This window comes from Giraffa tippelskirchi, chromosome 12 (genome assembly GCF_054371585.1).
Source record: "Giraffa tippelskirchi isolate mGirTip1 chromosome 12, T2T-mGirTip1v1.2.pri, whole genome shotgun sequence".
NCBI classification, from domain to species: Eukaryota; Metazoa; Chordata; class Mammalia; order Artiodactyla; family Giraffidae; genus Giraffa; species Giraffa tippelskirchi.
The window spans coordinates 11,107,505-11,124,293 of NC_137286.1; the positions used below are offsets into that span (position 1 = coordinate 11,107,505).

Below are 16,789 nucleotides of genomic sequence, written 5' to 3' on the forward strand. Positions count from 1 at the left end.
TTGATGGACTCAGTGTTTCACACCCTGTGATTGGAGACCAGTCTGCACTGAAACCATCTGGGATGATTGTTAAAATAACAGATTTTGGGGGCCTCATGCCAGAATCCATAATTTCTGAGAATAAGCCCTGTTTAGCAAGTGTCATAGGTGGTTTTAATGAGTATTGACATTGGAAAACCACCTCTCAAAGGAATTGGAATATACTGTAATATCTGGTGGGAAAAAAGACATAACTTGATCTTTCTGCCAAATAGCCAATTTTCTCAGCTCCAGCCATTAGCTAATAGTCCGCCTCTTCCTGAATGGTCTGTAGAAAGAATGCTCTCACACTTAAAGAAAATTAAAGCTGGAATTTGATGTCAGGTACAAAGAGCTCTCAGTCTTGGAAAATGTCCAAGCCCTCGGGCTCCTGGTGTCTTGGGGTCTCAGGGTCTGGATGTGAAGTCAGATGAAATGACATTTCATAAGGTACCTGAAACCACTGCTTTTTTTCCTCCAAATGCTCTTGAAGGCCTTTCTGCAGCTAATTTGGAATCCAGGAGGAAAGTACTTTGAAGGTTCAAGGCCACGGCTGAGAGAGCTTTCTCAAGAGAGCATTTTTTTTTTTTTTTTTGACAAAAAAGCCCAGCAAGGATAAACTCCCACGCTCTAGTACATGCCAGCAGCCTGGGAGCACAGGGCCCTTAAATGCAGGGCCCAGTTATCAATTTCATGACCAAGCTCTGCCCAAGGGAGGCTGGAAGCTTCTAGAAGACTCAGATGCCTGCTGCAAACTTAGAGTAGTGATCAGGTCACTGTCACACCAGGCCTCTGTTCTGATGGCCCTCCTCCTCAGGGAGTGTGTCAAACATCTGAACCTGACTGATGAACACGCGCATAACGTGTGCAGAGCAAGCCGATGGCAGGGTACAGAAGGAAAACAGCTCTTCACAGAGCCTCAATGAGCAAAGCCAGAGGACTGCGCCCTGGGCCCCTAACAGGGTGTTATGTCCAGCACCTCTGGGAGGTCATGTGGGGTGGGGATGGCCCTCCCAGAATGCCAGGACCCCATCGTGCTTGCCCCATTGTACAGACGGGAACTGGAGTCCAGGTGGGGGGCTTGGTGTTCCACGTGGAGCAGAGTCCAGCTTAGGCATTTGAGGTTTGTCATTCCACCAAAGCAGCAGTTCCCAAAGTGTGGTCCTGGGACCAGCAGCATCAACGTCACTGGGGAGCTTGTCATAAACGCAGACTCCAAGGCCGGGCCACCCCAGGCCTGCTGGGTCAGAAGCTCTGGGCGTGGATCCACACTTGATCCTAAAAAGCCTTCCTCTGCATATTTAAGCATCACTGGCCTAACATGTGCCCACATGACATGGGATCCCATTATATGGGATCTCCCCCAGTACAGGGAGATTAAGGAGATGCTTCAGATCTCTTTGGAAAGCAGATGTTGTGAGGAGAGAAAGAAAGCAGAGGGGAGTGGATGTGAGAGGCTCCCTGTGATGGACTGAGTGTTCCTGTCCCCCCGCATTCCTGTGTTGAAATCCTCACCCCAGTACAATGATGTTAGGAGGTGGGGCCTCTGGGAGGTGATTAGGTGAGGGTGGAGCCCTCATGGATTGGATTAGTGTCCTTATAAAGGGATCTCAATGGGGTTCCATCACTCTTTCCACCACCTGAACCAGGAAGTGGGCTCTCACCAGACCAAACCTGCCAGTGCCTTCATCATTGACTTCCAGCCTCTAGAATCATGAGGAAAACATCTGCTGTTTAAGCCACCCAGCATATGGTATTTTTAAAAAGATTTATTTATTTATGGCTGTGCTGGGTCTTCACTGCTGCTTTCTCTAGTTGCAGCCCTATTTCATAGTTGCGGTGAGAGAGGGCTACTTTCTAGTTGCAGTGTGTGGGCTTCCTCATTGCTGTGGTTTCTCTTGTTGGGGAGCTGGGGCTCTAGGTGCCCAGGCTTCAGTAGTTGTGACTCATGGGTTCTAGAGTGCAGTCTCAGTAGTTGTGGCTCATGGGCTTAGTTGTCCTGCAACATGTAGGGTCCAGGGATTGAACCGGTGTCCCTTGCATTGGAAGGTGGATTCTTAACCCCTGTACCACCATGGAAGCTCTGGCATATGGTATTTTATTATGGCAGCCAGAATGGACAAAACACTCCCATATATGTCCTCCAGACCAGAGTCCAAACCTCACAGCCCGGTCTTTGGGACCCCACGTGGCTCCCCAGCCCACCCACTATCTCAGACTGCCCGTCAGATTCTTCATGCTGCAGCCAAACGGGAAGTCTCCTTGTCTTTCCTTCACTTCCTCCAGCCCTCCCCTCACCTCTCTCTTCTGAAATCTGACTCAAGCTCTACCTGGGATGTTCTCTTGGCTCCAAAGTTCCAAGAGTCAGAAACTCGAAATGATGCTTTTTCTGCAGCACTCTCACCCTTTGGGTGTAAACTGCTCTTAAGACCTGACCCGACATCACCTCCTTTCTTATATTCAGCTTCCCTAATTAATTCAGCGGCCAGGTCCTACTCAGGGCCCCCCCCCCCCCCTCCGAACCTCCAATCATCTCTCCCAACAGTACCTGGAGAACATTGGTCCTGTGTTGCTTATTGAAGGAATTGCATCATCTCTTCTGAAACTCCCCCATGAAAGGTAACTTGCTGACACGCCACTATTTGCCGCAAATCAGTTGCTCTGAACTTTCAACATTTACCTAAGTCAGTCAACATCAGCAGATCCCCAGGGGCTGTGGTGGTCACTAGGATAATTTTACTCCCATGGCTCAACGACACCAAGCCAGTGCATCCATGCTGACCAAGTCTTTCCAACCTTGACCTAAGAATGTCAGACTGGACTGGGGACTCCCTTAGACATCCTCACACCCAATCTCACAGGTGGGAAAACCAGCCCCAAGAAGGGCTTTGCCTTGCCCCAGTCTCCCTGAGAGTAGTACTCATGCCAGGAAGCTCCGGGACCCTTGGGTGGGCAGTAGGCACTGGCTTGGTATCCAGCTTTTGGGACCCAGTGATGAGATGTCTCCCTACAAACTGAGTACCCCCCACCCTGCTGCGGGTCAGGTCAGCTCCCACACTTCCTGTGGTTCTGGACGGCTCCTGTGACTCCTGTGTTCCCAATAATCAGGCATTTATCCAAAGCTCCTTGGTCTCAGCTGGATCCACTCATGACAGTGAGAAATGCATCCCTCACTTCCGGTACAGGTCTCCAGCCTGATACCTCCCACGTGGCTGCTGCCTCCAACTCGGGACCTTCCTCCTCCGACCCCCTTGCTTGTCCATGGTCCCAGGCCGGCCTCATCTTGATCCCTGTGCTGTGCTTAGTCGCTCAGTCATGTCCGACCCCTTGGACTATAGCCCTCCAGGTTCCTCTGTCCATGGGGCTTCTCCAGGCAAGAACACCAGAGTGGGTTGCCATGCCCTCGTCTGAGAGATCTTCCCCAATCCAGGGATCGAACCCAGGTCTCCCACGTTGCAGGCAGATTCTTGACCAGCTGAGCCACCAGGGAAGCCCAAGAATACTGGAGTGGGTCGTCTATCCCTTCTCCAGGGGAATCCTCCCAACCTGCATTGCAGGCGGATTCTTTACCAGCTGAGCTACCAGGGAAGCCGCACCTTGATCCCTATCAGTCCCAAAATGTGGGGAACAGCACCCCCTCAGCCCCTCCTGGCCTCAGGATCCAATCCTGCTCTCTCACTGCCCTGCCCCCACCTGCTGGCTCCCCCCTGCCCGCCCCCACCCCCCCAACCCGGGAGCCCTGGTGGGTGAAGAAAAGAGACCAAGCAGGTAAGGATTTGGTCGTGATGTCGGCAGCCTGGAGGCCCCGGGCTGCCTCAGCAAAGGCTGGAGCACTCGGAAGTCTGGGTCCTGGGGAAGAGGTTCCTGGGGGTTGAGTCTTGACTCACTGAATGTTTCCTGAAGGGCCTAGGGTAGCTCCTGAGGCCCTGGTCCTTGGGGTTCTTTGCTGTCCAGCACACGATAGGTCCTGTGAACAGTGAGGCGAATCTCACAGTCTCCATTTTGTCCAACATGAATTCCTGGAAGGAAAAAGAAATCTCTGGCACCTGACTGGGCTCTGGCCCCTGGAGGCCACTTCCCAGACACCAAAGCACGGTCAAAGGCTGATCTACACGTCCTTTAGTTTTCCCAAGGGTCCCAACAAGGATGCAGTATCAATGCCAGTTGGCAAGTGAGCAAACTGGGGTTCAGAGAGGTTAAGTGGCTTTCCTAAAACGAAACAGCCCAGCAGCGGCAGAGATGGATGGCTCAGAGTCCAGGTCCTCGTGTGGCTTCCTGAATGGCATTGCCTATCTCTTCTCACCACTTCCTCCAAGAAGCCCACCCTGACTGCCCACAGCCTCTCTCTCTGAGGGGCACTTATTTCTTAAGGGCCAGGTGACCTTTATTTCCCCCACCTCTAACTCTTTCCCAGGCATGAGAGTGTGACTATAAGTCTTGACTGATTGATCATTGAGGGAGATCCTTGGGGCCCCCTGACATCACTGGGTAATTTCCTCCTTTTTCTTGGGAAGAAGACGAAATTAATACACTGTGAGTGTAAGGGCAAATGTGCCCTTTCTCAAATGTTCATTCATGTCCAACGTGAAGGAACTACACCCCAGGGATGCCAATTATGTGGCCTTCAGTGTGAGCTGTGCCGCGGGGCAGGGCGGCCCTAGCACTGCCCATGACATTCTTGTGAGAAGTTCTTCTCAATTAAGAGCAGCCTCACTCACTGCGGACCGTCACTGCTGGACAACATAGGCCGTGGGACTCCCCCCCCCGCCCAGTGTCCTGGAAATTCCTGTGTACAGGGGATCCTGGTGGGCTACAGTCCATACAGTTGCAAAGAGTCGGACACGACTGAAGCAACTTAGCAGGCAGTAGCAGATCCCAGAGGCACTAACAATCCTGAATTCAAACTACTCCACTGAACCTGCAATGAATGAGGAAAGCAACTTACGGCTTAGGATGAAACCAGTGCTGAAGGGGAAATGGGGGGGGGGGGGTGGAAAGGACGGTCCTTGTGGTGTCACTGAGCCTTGGTCACACTGAGCCTGAAACCCACCCACATGTTGAACTTACAAGCATGACACAAGGCAAGCTGTTACAAGAGTCAGATAACCTCAAAAAAAGAAAAAAAGGAAGAACAAAACTGGAAGACTCACTTCCTAATTGTAAAACTTACTACAAAGCTGCAGTGATCCAGACAGTGCGGTGTTGGCTAAGGACAGACATGAAGACCAATGGAATAGTATTAAGAGTCCAGAAATAAACCTTCACATTTGCAGCCAGTTGATTTTTGACAAGGATAAGGAGACAATTCAATAAGGAAAGAGTAGTCCTTTCAGCAAATGGAAACAGAACAACTGAATATCCTTATGCAAAATAATGAAATTGGACCCTTATCTCATACCATATACAAAAATTAACTAAAATTACATCACAAACCTAAAACTATAAATATCTTACAAGAAAACTTAGATATAAATCTTCATGACCTTGGATTAGGCAATCGTTTCTTAGATATGATGTGTAAAGCACAAATAACTAAAATAAAAATATATACATTGGATTTCATCAAAATTGAAATCTTTGTGCTCTAAAGGACATCATCAAAGTGAACAGACAACCAGTAGAATGAGAGAAAATATTTTCAGATAATATATTTGATAAGGAACTTATATTCAGAGTATGTAAAGAATATTTACAACTCAACAATAAAAAGACAAATAGTCCAGTTAAAAAAATGGGTAAAGGATCTGAGTAGACATTTCTCCAAAGAAGATATGCAAATGGACAATACACACATGTTTATGTTCAACATTATTCATCATCAGAGAGATTAAAATCAAAATCACAATGAGATACCACTTTATATCCACTAGGATGGCTAAATTATCAAAGACAGACCATCAAGTGTTAACAAGGATATGAAGAAACTGACCCCTCATACTTTGATCACAGGACTGTAAAATTACACAGCCACTTTGGAAAACAGTTTAGCAGTTCCTCAAAATGTTAAACATAGAGTTACCACGTGAATCAGAAATTCCACTCCTAAGCATTTACCCAAGATAATTGGAAAAGCTATGTCCACACAAGTACGTGGGCATGGGAACTTTCTTGGTGGTTCAGTGGCTAAGACTCGCACTCCCAAGGCAAGGGGCCCAGGTTTGATTCCTGGTCAGGGAACTAGATCACACATGCTGCAACTATAAAAGATCACACATGTTGCAATGAAGATCAAAAAAATCCCCTGTGCTGCAACTAAAACTCAGTGCAGCCAAATAAATAAATATTTTTAAAAGAACATGGGCAATAGAGGCATTATTTATAATAGCCACCAAATGAAAACAACCCAAATGTCCATCAGTTGACTACTGGATAAACAAAAGTGGTCTATCCATACAATGGAATATTATTCAGTCATAAAAGGGAATGATTTATGCTACCATGTGGATGAAACTTGAAGACATTATGCAAAGTGAAAGAAACCAGATACAAAATGTATTATTTGGGGGGAGTGGTTAAAGGATTCAGGAATGAGATACCACAAACGATTGTGCAGTTCTGACTGTACTGAAAACAGTGAAGTGAGCACTCTGAATGGATAAATCTTAGGGCACTGGACGTATATCTCAATAAAGCTATTATTAAAACTAAAACAAGGTATGCTGTCATTGGTGGAAGCCAATCTGATGACCTGACCTCCACTGTTGCAGCATCAGCATTGTGATTGATGGGGGTGTGTGGGGACCCTCCCAGTGAGAAAGCAAAGCTCAACGGACTTGAGGAGATCCTGAAGTTTAAGATGAGGACCCCTTGGTCCTCATCGGGAGCTCATCAGTGCTCATAGGGAGCATTGAGGCTCCCTCGGTCACTGAAATGTCCTTCCCTGTGTAAACATATGACCACATCTGTGAGCATCTTGGTGTGTTGGTTTGCAGGTGTGTCAGTGTATGTTTCATGTGTATTGCAGGGTGTTCAGCGAGACCATATGACTGTCTGTATGAGTGTGTACCCATGTGTGTTTGTGATGTAACAGGGTGGGACTACACATTACGACCAGGCAGGGCAGGAGTTCCTTTATAACTCTCTGACACAGCACCAATAGGTGCTCATTACAAGTTTGTTGAGAAGCTAAAAAAGACCCCAAGACCCTACTGCACACATGCAGGCACCATGCAGCCAGGGAGGGAAGGGCCAACATGGCAGCTCACCAGGACACACCAGGAGCCGAGGCCCAGGAGAGGATCAGGTCGGAGCCTGCCTGGGGAGCACAAGTCCTCACCTGGATCAGGTCGAGCTTGGAGAAGAGGCCCATGCCCCTGGGCACAGCTTGGGCAGAGGAGCGGCACTGCTGGACCATGTCGTTGATGACCACTTGCACATAGCTGAGCAGCTCGTTCTACAGGAAGGGGAGCAGGCTGGGACCCCCTCTTAGAATCCCCTGCCCTCTCTTCCCACCTTGCTCAGGCCAGAGAGGCATCCTGGAGCCAGGAGCCACCTTCTCATCTCGGTCTGTGCTCCATACCCAAAGGGGCTGGGATGAGTCCCTCCACTTCCTGGAGCCAGAGCATCATCCCCTGCAAAGAGGGACACAGGATGGACTGGCTTTCCAGAGGGTTCTCCTGGCTGGGGACACCTGAGGTCCACACCCAATGGAGGGGCTTGGTGGCGGTGAAGGTGGAGGAACCCAGGGCTCCTCACTCGGGGCAGCTCCAGAGTCCCACACTTCAGGTCTTCAGAGTCGTGATCAGCCATGGCTTCCTTGCTTCCCACCTTAAAGAGAAAGACCCAGGACTGGCTCTGTAAACTGCGGCCGATCCAGCTCCCCCTCAGGGCTCCTTGGCTGGGAGTAAAAGCCCACGAACTCCAATGTTCGTGTCTTCCAAACTAGTCTCCCAGGGGGCCTGAGAAGGTCCTACATTCACCGAATGCACCCTGCCCACGTGGGGTGTGCCCAGCACTGCCCTGTGCCCCAGCCTGGCTTCCCCACCTCCTCCCAGCAAACCCTGAGGCTAGTAGGGTGCACACTCTGGTGTAGGGAGGACGTGGGGGCATTCAGAGGGTAACTAGTCCACATTCCCCAGCCCAGGAAAGAGAAGCTCAAAGGATTGAAATCTTGGCCAGAAATCTTGGCCCCTGACTTCAGTTCAGTTCAGTTCAGTTCACTCAGTCATGTCCGACTCTTTGTGACTCCATGGACTGCAGCACACCAGGCCTCCCTGTCCATCACCAACTCCTGGAGCTTGCTCAAACTCATGTCCATCAAGTCAGTGATGCCATCCAACCATCTCATCCTCTGTCATCCCCTTTTCCTCCCACCTTCAATCTTTCCCAGCATCAGGGTCTTTTCCAATGGGTAAGTTCTTTGCATTGGGTGGCTAAAGTATTGGAGTTTCAGCTTCAGCATCAGTCCTTCCAATGAATATTCAGGACTGATTTCCTTTAGGGTGGACTGGTTGGATCTCCTTGCAGTCCAAGGGACTCTCAAGAGTCTCCTCCAACACCACAGTTCAAAAGCATCAATTCTTCGGCGCTCAGCTTTCTTTATAGTCCAACTCTCACATCCATACACGACTACTGGAAAAACCATAGCTTCAAGTCCCCTGACTTCAGCCCTGACTTATTCTTTCTGAGCAACACTCTTCTCCACGGTGAAATAGATATGAGTAAGAATCACATTATTTAGGAGTGCACATGCCTGAATGGGGGCTAACTGCCTGTGGCCTCAGCATCTGCCTCTCCTTAGAGGAGCACTTTGACAGCTAATAGCCACCAGATCAAAGCAGTCAATCCTAAAGGAAATCAACCCTGAATAGTTATTGAAAGGACTGATGCTGAAGCTGAAGCTCCAATAGTCTGGCCACCTGATGGGAAGAACTGACTCATTAGAAAAGACTCTGATGCTGCGAAAGATTGAAGGCAGGAGGAGAAGGGGAAGACAGTGGATGGATGATCGATGGACAGAAGATCGATGGATGAATGGCATCAGCGACTGGATGGACATGAACTTGGGCAAACTCCAGGAGATGGTGAAGGACACGGAAGCCTGGCATGCTGCAGTCCATGGGGTCGCAAAGAGTTGGATACGACTTGGCAACTGAACAACAACAACAAGCCACGAAGGACAAGTGGATAAGCGGGGTGTGTGTGTGTGTGTGTTGGGGGCTGATATTATGGAGGAGACAGCAGCCCCCGGCTCTTGCCCCACCCCCACCCCACCCAGCAGATTGTGCTCACCTCACAGCTGCCCGAGTCTTTCTGGTGGGTGACGCTGTGTCTCAGCTGTTGCCACTGCTCCTGCTTGCGGTGACACCTCCTCTGCAGCTGGCACAGCCGGATCTTGAGGCGCTGCAGTGAGGGTGGCTGGGTCACTTTGGTGCAGCAGACCCTTCCCGGGGGCATCTGCCCTGGGCCTGGTCCAGGAGCTCAGTCTCAGCGACGATGGGGGTGGGGAGTGGAAAATTCGGGGATCAGAAAGTTCTGGAGGGGTCAGAGCCATTCAAAGCACCAGGAGATGTAGGGAAAGGTATGTCTAGGTGTTCTCTGGTGGCTCAGGTGGCAAAGAATTTGCCTGCAATGCGGGACACCCAGGTTCGATCCCGGGGTCGGGAAGATCCCCTGGAGGAGGGCATGGCAACCCACTCCAGTATTTCTTGCCTGGAGAATTCTATGGATGCAGAAGCCTGATGGGCTACAGTGCTTGTGGTCACAAAGAGTCAGACATCACTGAGAGACAAACACGTTCACTTTTCAGGGCAACTGGGGTTTGAATCCCAACTCAGCTCCTAGAACCCTGTTTCACTCTCCATAAGCAAAACCACCTGTCTGGGCCTTTCCGGCTGCAGGGGCTGCTGGGAGGACACTGGGTCAGGGACAAGGCTGTGAAGGCCTCTGGGGCACAGGCTGCGCTGGGCACCCCCTCCCAGGCCCTGTGAGGATATCTTGGGGGACACAGGATACACATGACTCCTCACTTTTCTGAGCCCTAGTTTCCTTACTTCGAAAATGAGAAAAATAGCCTTCCTCGGACTAGAGTACAACACTTAGCTCAGAATTAATATAATCAATATTTTAATGCAATGTTTTTAAAAATCAAAGTTAATGCAAAAAAATAATGTACGATGAGCAAAATATTAAAATTCTCAATAAAAGTTGGGATCCAATATTGCATTTGCACACCTCACTCCCCTCGTCTCAGCTCTAGGAATAGAAGCACCTACCTTGGGGTGCTGAGGTGAGATCTGAATGAGATAAAGCCTGTTAAGTGCTTTTCGCAGTGTCCCTTCCTCAAAGGAAAAAAAAGGTACAAAACGGTGTAGGTTTTCAGTGCTACCACTAGGGGGCAGAGACTTGCTGCAAACTCCAAGCCAGGTCCTTGCAAGAATCAACCAACCCGTCAGCCTCTCTTTTCCCGTTTCCTCCCTCTCCAAGTCCCTATCCTCTGTCCTCTTGTGTCCCCAGGCCCCAGCTGCAGCACAAAAATTCACCATGCCATGCCTTTGCCAGGGCAGTTTCTTCTGCATGGAATGCCCATCCCTTAGGGTAAAAGTTGAATTTATTAGAAGATAAACCAAATATGAGAGAGATGACCTCTGGGGGCATTTACTCTGAGACAGTTTCTGTTCGGTGTCTCACAGCAGCCTACCAGCTAGGTTGGATTGCCCCCATTTCGCAGTTGAAGAAACTGAGGCTCAGAGAGGGTCATGCCCAGGGTCATGCAGCTAGTCAAAGGCTGAAGGGGAATTTGAACCTCAGTCTGTCTGAATCTAGCACTCCTGACTTTTCTACCACGAGGATTACTTTTTCAGAATAAGCTGAATTTTCCAGGGGAGACATTCAGCAGGGAAAGGGATTCAGAACAAGGCTGTGGAGTGACAGCCCCACCCAGATTCCCAGTATCCCACCCCTGCTCCAGGCCTTCTTCTGGGGTGCAGAGGGCGGTGGATGCCTACACCCCAGTTCTCTGCCCAGTGGGATGGGCCAGGCTTCAGGCAGCTGTTACCGGGATCAGAGCCCTGTGGCCCTCCTCTAGAGACTCCAGGCTCTTGTGGACGGCCTGCTTCATCTCGAAGAAGGCCTCGAGACGCTTCTGGATGTCCTGGCTGACTGCGAAGAGCTTCCCGTAGTGCTCCACCATGACCGCCACCAGGGTTTCCTCCAGCTCCTCCCCTTGGTCGTAGCCTACGGAGACAGTGCGTGGCAGGATGGGTGGGCACAGAATGCCCAGCCCTTACCTGCCCCCTGCCCTGATGCTCACACGGTGGGTGGGACTGCTGCTGTCAGCTGGAGCCCCAGAGTCGAGAAGGCTCCATCACCCACCTCCTGTCCCTTTAGGAGAAGCCTCAGCATTTGAAAAGCTGCAAGGATTCTGGATTGAGTGAGGATTCTGGATTGCTGTCCAGTGAGGCAGGAGACTCCCCACGCCCTGCCCCACCCTCTGGAACCCCCAGGAGAAACTGTTGGCTGGGGGAGCCTGCAGGAAGAGGACAGGGGTCATTGCTGCCCTGAGCAAACAGGCCCCCAGCTTTGGTGTTTGCTCCTTCCAGGTGGGTTGAACAGGGTTGAATGGCTGAATTAGGAAGGCCCCAACCTAGGAGGCTGCTGGCAGCAGCCTTGGGCCCTGGGTCCACATCAAGACCTGTGCTCGGCCCGGAGCCCTGCGCCCCTCCTCGGCTCAGTGCTCAAGGCTCTCTGGTGCTGCTCAACCTTCCAATCACACCTCCCAGCAACCCCTGCCAGGCCCCGGTGCTCCAGCACACTGGAACTCATCAGTCCTAAACCCACAACGCAGGGCTCCAGCCTACATTTGTGCTGTTCCCTCTGCCTGCAACGCTCGTCCCCTTTGCTGAACACCTTTGACCTCCATGAGTGGCCCCCTCCTCCATGAAGCCTTCCCTGACCTCCAGGACAGAGTCCTTAGGGCTCCCACCGCTCCAGAGCACTTAGCACAGTGGCTCTGAAATCAGATAGACCAAAGTCTGAGACCCAGCTCCACCATTTCCTGGCTAGGTGACCTTGGTAAGTCCCTTAATGTCTCTGAGCCTGGGTAACACAGTTCCCAGAAGCTCCTACGTGTGTGTGTGCTCAGTCACCCAGTCATGTCCAACTGTTTGCAACCCCATGGATTGTAGCCTGCCAGGCTCCACTGTCCATGGGATTCTCCAGGCAAGAACACTGGATTGTCATTTCCTTTTCCAGGGGATCTTCCTGACCCAGGGATCAAACCTGCGTCTCCTGCATCTCTTTCTTTGACAGGCAGATTCTTTACCACTGAGCCATCTGGGAAGCCCCGGCACCTCGTAAGGAGGAGTTATAGCTTAGCACAGAGTAAATATTTCATGAGCAATAATAGTTATTTTATTATTAATGGTGTAAAGATAATAATATTATGATAATAATACAAATATGCAAGTATGACTTCCCTTCCCTTTCCTATCAAGTTTGCAGCACTGATTACAGTGGATTTTGGCACAAATCATGATCAAACAAAACACAGAAACCCATTTCAGATGTCTGTGTAATTTTAGCTCCAATGAGCAAAACCAAAGACAAATGAGATAATAATAATAGCTGCCATTTCCTGGGTGCTAGCTGAATGCCAGGCTCTGTGCCTCTGGGTTGGCCAGAAAGTTCGTTCAGGTTTTCCCATAAGATGGTACAGAAAAACCCAAGGGAACTTTTTGGCCAACCCAATACACGATGATAAAATACGATCTGGGCCACAGAATTCTCATTGTTCCCACCGTACAGAGACGTTGAGAACTTGCCGCACAGGTCACATGGCTGGCGGCCAGGATGGCTCGACCACAGTGGCACAGGTCTGTGGGTTCCCATGCAGCGGGTGAGCTCGAGGTTCAGTGGGGTCACACGTGCCTGGGTCCCGGGCTGGGAGGTGGTCGCGGAGAGGACAGGCCTTCTGAGAAAGCTCCATACGTACACTTGGGGATTTTCTCAAGGACCTTGATCAGATAGTCTTCAAAAAGCTTGTGCTTCTCCACCTCCCTCTTCAGCTTCCTCTGCCTGTAGAGACATTTCAGTGCCGGTGAGTGAGCCAGACGTGAAGACGTGGTGTGGAGACCCCCAGGCCATGACCCTTGGCAAGGGCCCATCTCTGGAGCTGTGTGGATCTGGGCTGGACAGGTCACTGTCCCCATCAATGGGCCACTGACTTGCATCTCTCCACCCCCATTTTACTGCTGAGTAAGCTGAGTCATAGACAGGTCAAATAGATGCCTGTGGTCAGGCCATAAGAAAGGAGACCCGGGAGGAAAGCAAGGCAGAGACTTCCTGGTGTGGGGTCCACAGAGCCCCTCACCAGGCTGCAGGCTGAGCAGGTGGCAGATGGCCTGAGTCCCCACTAGCCGGTGATCTGGCCAGGGGCTTCACCTCTCTGTGCTGGGGTGGGCCATGTGTAACAGGGGTAACCAGAGCCTCTCTCACGGGACAGTGGGGACCAGGCCTGGGACGCCCAGCACATCTGAGGTCGGGGCCCCAGCAGCCCCCAGAGGGGAGACGGCCACATGCTACTGCCCAGCCATGCTTGACAGTCAAGGGCATCACCAAACAAGATGAGTCTGCTGCTCTGGGTCCATTCAAGGTCAGCAGTCAAGAGCAGAGGGCAGAGCGGGACAGGGCCATGGTAGGTATCTCTGAGTGACCACTGAGTGCCCCAGGGCAAACCACTCTGCATCTCAGACCCTATTTTCTCATCTACACCATCCTGAAAAATGCAAGAAAGAATGGTCTTCCCTGCTGCAAATACCACGTGGGGTGAGCCACAGTGCTAAACTTTATTGGGGTTGGAAGCCCTGTGAGAATATGATGGATGGGTTGGACCTTCTCTCTAAAAAATCGCTCACAGAAACATCCTTTTGTACCCAATTCAGGCTTTCTTGGGCAGCCTGATATTGAAGGGCCTCTCTGGGCAAGGACCCAGGGCGTCTGCTTGGAGCCAGGGCAGCAGCCTCGCACGTTGATTTTGGAAGGGCTGAGTTGACAGGTGCATGGGGATGGCCACCCACAGCCCTGCCTTCACGCTGGGAGACTGAGCTTGTGCAGGGCCTGGGACCGGCCAAAGCCTGAAGTCAAAGGGCGAGAGTTAGGCGCCCCCACCTCTTGCTACTCACAGTTCAGCTAACCCTCCTGACTTACTCCCAAGCATCCCCCACCCCCTGGCCATTTCCTGGCCCTGAGGAATTTTTCCATTGCCTCCTCAGGCATTTTTGCTCAGTCCCAGCCGCTTAGCCCACTGCAGGTGGCCCTGGGGCTGGAGTCCAGGGCACAGCGGGGCTCGGGACAACTCATACTTGGCCTGGAGTTGGCAGAGTTCCTGGAACAGCACCTGCAGGTCCCTGTCCTTGTTGCCGGGATCGCTCGGGCCAGCCTCCTGGCCTGCGTCCATGGCCGCCAGCATCGCCACAGCACCACCTTGGGCGACTCTGGATGATGGGGGCCGCGTGGGCCAGGCAGGAAGGAGATGGGTGGCCACGACAACAGTCAAGGCGACAGCTTTCTCTTCCGGTCCTCCTGACAGTCCTCAGAAGCCAGGGTCCAGTTCGCTTCCTAGAAAAGGAAACCGAGGTTCAGAAGGGACCTCTGTGACCAGCTCGAGGATGTACAGCAGGGCTGATTTGTACTCCAGTTTCATTAAATTCAAAGTCTGGGGCCTTTGAGCAGTGCCTCCAGCTCTAGAGGAACCAAAGATGCCATTCTGCAGGGGCATGATTGTCATCGTCACCCCATAACGGGGACAGTCAAGACCCATGGGCGCCAAGATGCCTGGGACTTCCAACAGGTGCTGGCTTCCCAGAGCATTCAGGAAAGAGTCCAAGGGGGCAGAGCTGGGGCAGGGTCAGAGAGTAGCCCACAGAGGGAGGAGGCACCTTTGTCATCTGTCTCTCCCTACCCATCCTGCCAACCATTTATGCATTTAACTGACATCATATATTCTGAGCTTCCATAGAGCTAGACTGAGGTAGACACTTGGAATAAGCTCATGGTCAAGCTGGGAAGGTGGCCTAGTTAACAGGCAGTTTCAACACAGCCTGGCAAAGAGTTCCTGGGCCGCTCACCTAAGTCTGGTTTGCTAGTTATGGCTAAAAGAAGACAATCTCCCTAAGTGTGCCGTTCATTGGCCACCTGCTGGGCCAGGCCAGCACATGGGAGGAGCAGGGTGAGAAGGGGAGGGGCTACTTTCCAGCCCCCAGAGTCAGACATGGGTCCCTGAGCACAGGGAGGAGGAAGGGGCCCAGCTGACTCACTCGACAGCTCCAGGAGCACAAAGCCATCACCAACCTGTGACGTCACAATGCTGGCTTCTGTTCTCATGACGTTGTCCATTGCAGGATTCACCTGGGGGTGGAGTGGAGGGCCTGATTCCCTGAGGTCCTGGGGGCCTTTTTCTCCATGGTTCAGTTCCCCAGAGGAAGGGGTGGAGAGGTGCTGGTGACCTCGGGGTGGAGGGGGGGTGGACTTGGGCTATTTTTGCCCTTCTTCCAAGGCTGGTCTTCCTTGATACCCCTACTTGCAAGCTTCCCAAGTCCTACTGGCTTGTGCTGGGACCCCCCCTTTTTGCCTCCTTTAGCCTGATTCTGGGTAGCTAAAACTTGGGTACTTCACTAGGTGGGATAGTCAGCAACCATGGAGGGTTCAGCCCCTCTCTTCCCCCACCCAAGGCTAAGGACAAAGCCCGCCCTGGGACAGGGGAGGTAGGGGAACAGAAGGAACTTCTGGACCTAAACCTGGTCCTGCCCCTGCCCCTGCCTAATGGTCAGCCCTGCTACCTGGTGCAGGGCCCCTGCCACTGGGGGGGACCCGGGCATGGTGCCTGCCTCTGATATACCAGTTCCATTCACTGCCCAGTTATCTGGCCAGGCCTTCCCCACTGGAAGCCCCATGCAATCAGAGCTGGGGATCTGCAGAGGGCAGCCTGGGAGGGTCTTACTGGGGAGAATGTCAGGAGGGGCTGCAGTGAGGGCAGATGTGGAGTAAGGGCCTATGCAGGTGCAGAGACAGGGTTGGGATTGAGGGCAGGGTGTGATGTCGAGTCTGTAGCTGATGCTGGGCAGGGGCTGGGGCTATGAGTAGGGCTAGGGCAGGCTCTGGATCAAAGGTTGAGGATGGGGCAACAGCCAACCCAGAGGAGCTGGGCTCATTGTTATTCTGGGACAATTCCCCAGCTTGCACTCTTCAGCATTCCCCTCATGACTCTTCATCAGCGGGCAATGGATTTGGTCTTAGCTGGCAGAGGAGTCCCTGAGCAGATCCCAATGGAGCTGTCTATCTGACCCTCCATGGTTCTGGAGCCCAGAAAGCATTTGTTGAGACCAGCCAAGAAACAAAGGTGGACTTGGATCTGGCCTTGGGCTCAGATGAAGGGTTGCTGGTGCTGAGGGAGAGAAGCTCTGGGGCTGCCCAGAGGGTCAGAGCCAGGCCTGGGGGTGGGGGGTTGTGTGTGGAGGAGGGATAGAGGAAGTCTCCCCAGTTTTGACAATGTCTGAGATAGTTCTTGGGCTTCCCAGTTGGTAGTAGTGGTAAAGAACCCACCTGCCAATGCAGAAGACATAAGACATGTGGGTTGGATCTCTGGGTTGGGAAGATCCCCTGGAGGAGGACAAGACAACCTACCCCAGTATTCTTGCTGGGAGAATCCCCAGGGACTACATGGTTACAGTCCTGCTATTTTGCAGATGAGGAAACAGGCCCAGAGAGGTTAAGTAAGTTGCCCAAGGTCTCACCATTGGGAAATTGCTGAGCTATGAAGTTGGGATTCTAGAAA

The 16,789-nt window shown here is 51.8% G+C and overlaps 1 protein-coding gene across 19 annotated transcripts; it reads right to left on the reverse strand.

Moving 5' to 3' along the window:
• Positions 1–596: 596 nt before the first annotated feature.
• Positions 597–15,313, reverse strand: CCDC197 (coiled-coil domain containing 197). 19 transcript variants are annotated; one of them, XM_081552197.1, is made up of 10 exons: positions 15,084–15,292; positions 14,319–14,574; positions 12,950–13,032; positions 11,015–11,193; positions 9,250–9,360; positions 7,714–7,785; positions 7,295–7,411; positions 3,906–4,037; positions 2,567–2,684; positions 1,770–2,017 (listed from the first exon to the last, which is right to left on the reverse strand). In XM_081552197.1, exons 2-9 carry the CDS (start codon positions 14,423–14,425, stop codon positions 2,592–2,594), a joined length of 894 nt encoding a protein of 297 aa, XP_081408323.1. In that variant the 5' UTR covers positions 14,426–14,574; positions 15,084–15,292; the 3' UTR covers positions 1,770–2,017; positions 2,567–2,591. The 19 variants fall into 19 exon arrangements, with proteins under 19 accessions (XP_081408338.1, XP_081408326.1, XP_081408323.1 ...); XM_081552205.1 differs by lacking the exon at positions 1,770–2,017 and adding an exon at positions 7,538–7,589 and having other exon boundaries at positions 2,595–2,684; XM_081552206.1 differs by lacking the exon at positions 1,770–2,017 and adding an exon at positions 7,538–7,589 and having other exon boundaries at positions 2,654–2,698.
• Positions 15,314–16,789: the final 1,476 nt, after the last annotated feature.

Bases quoted from the DNA above. Each gene is read 5' to 3' on its own strand.
- CCDC197 (XM_081552197.1), bottom strand. From the start codon at position 14,425: ATGCTGGCGGCCATGGACGCAGGCCAGGAGGCTGGCCCGAGCGATCCC. The intron at 9,361-11,014 runs GTAACAGCTGCC...CCCTCACTGCAG, and splicing joins GCCACAGGGCTCTGATCCCG to CGCCTCAAGATCCGGCTGTG. The intron at 7,412-7,713 runs GTGAGGAGCCCT...CCCTTCCTGTAG, and splicing joins GGACTCTGGAGCTGCCCCGA to AACGAGCTGCTCAGCTATGT.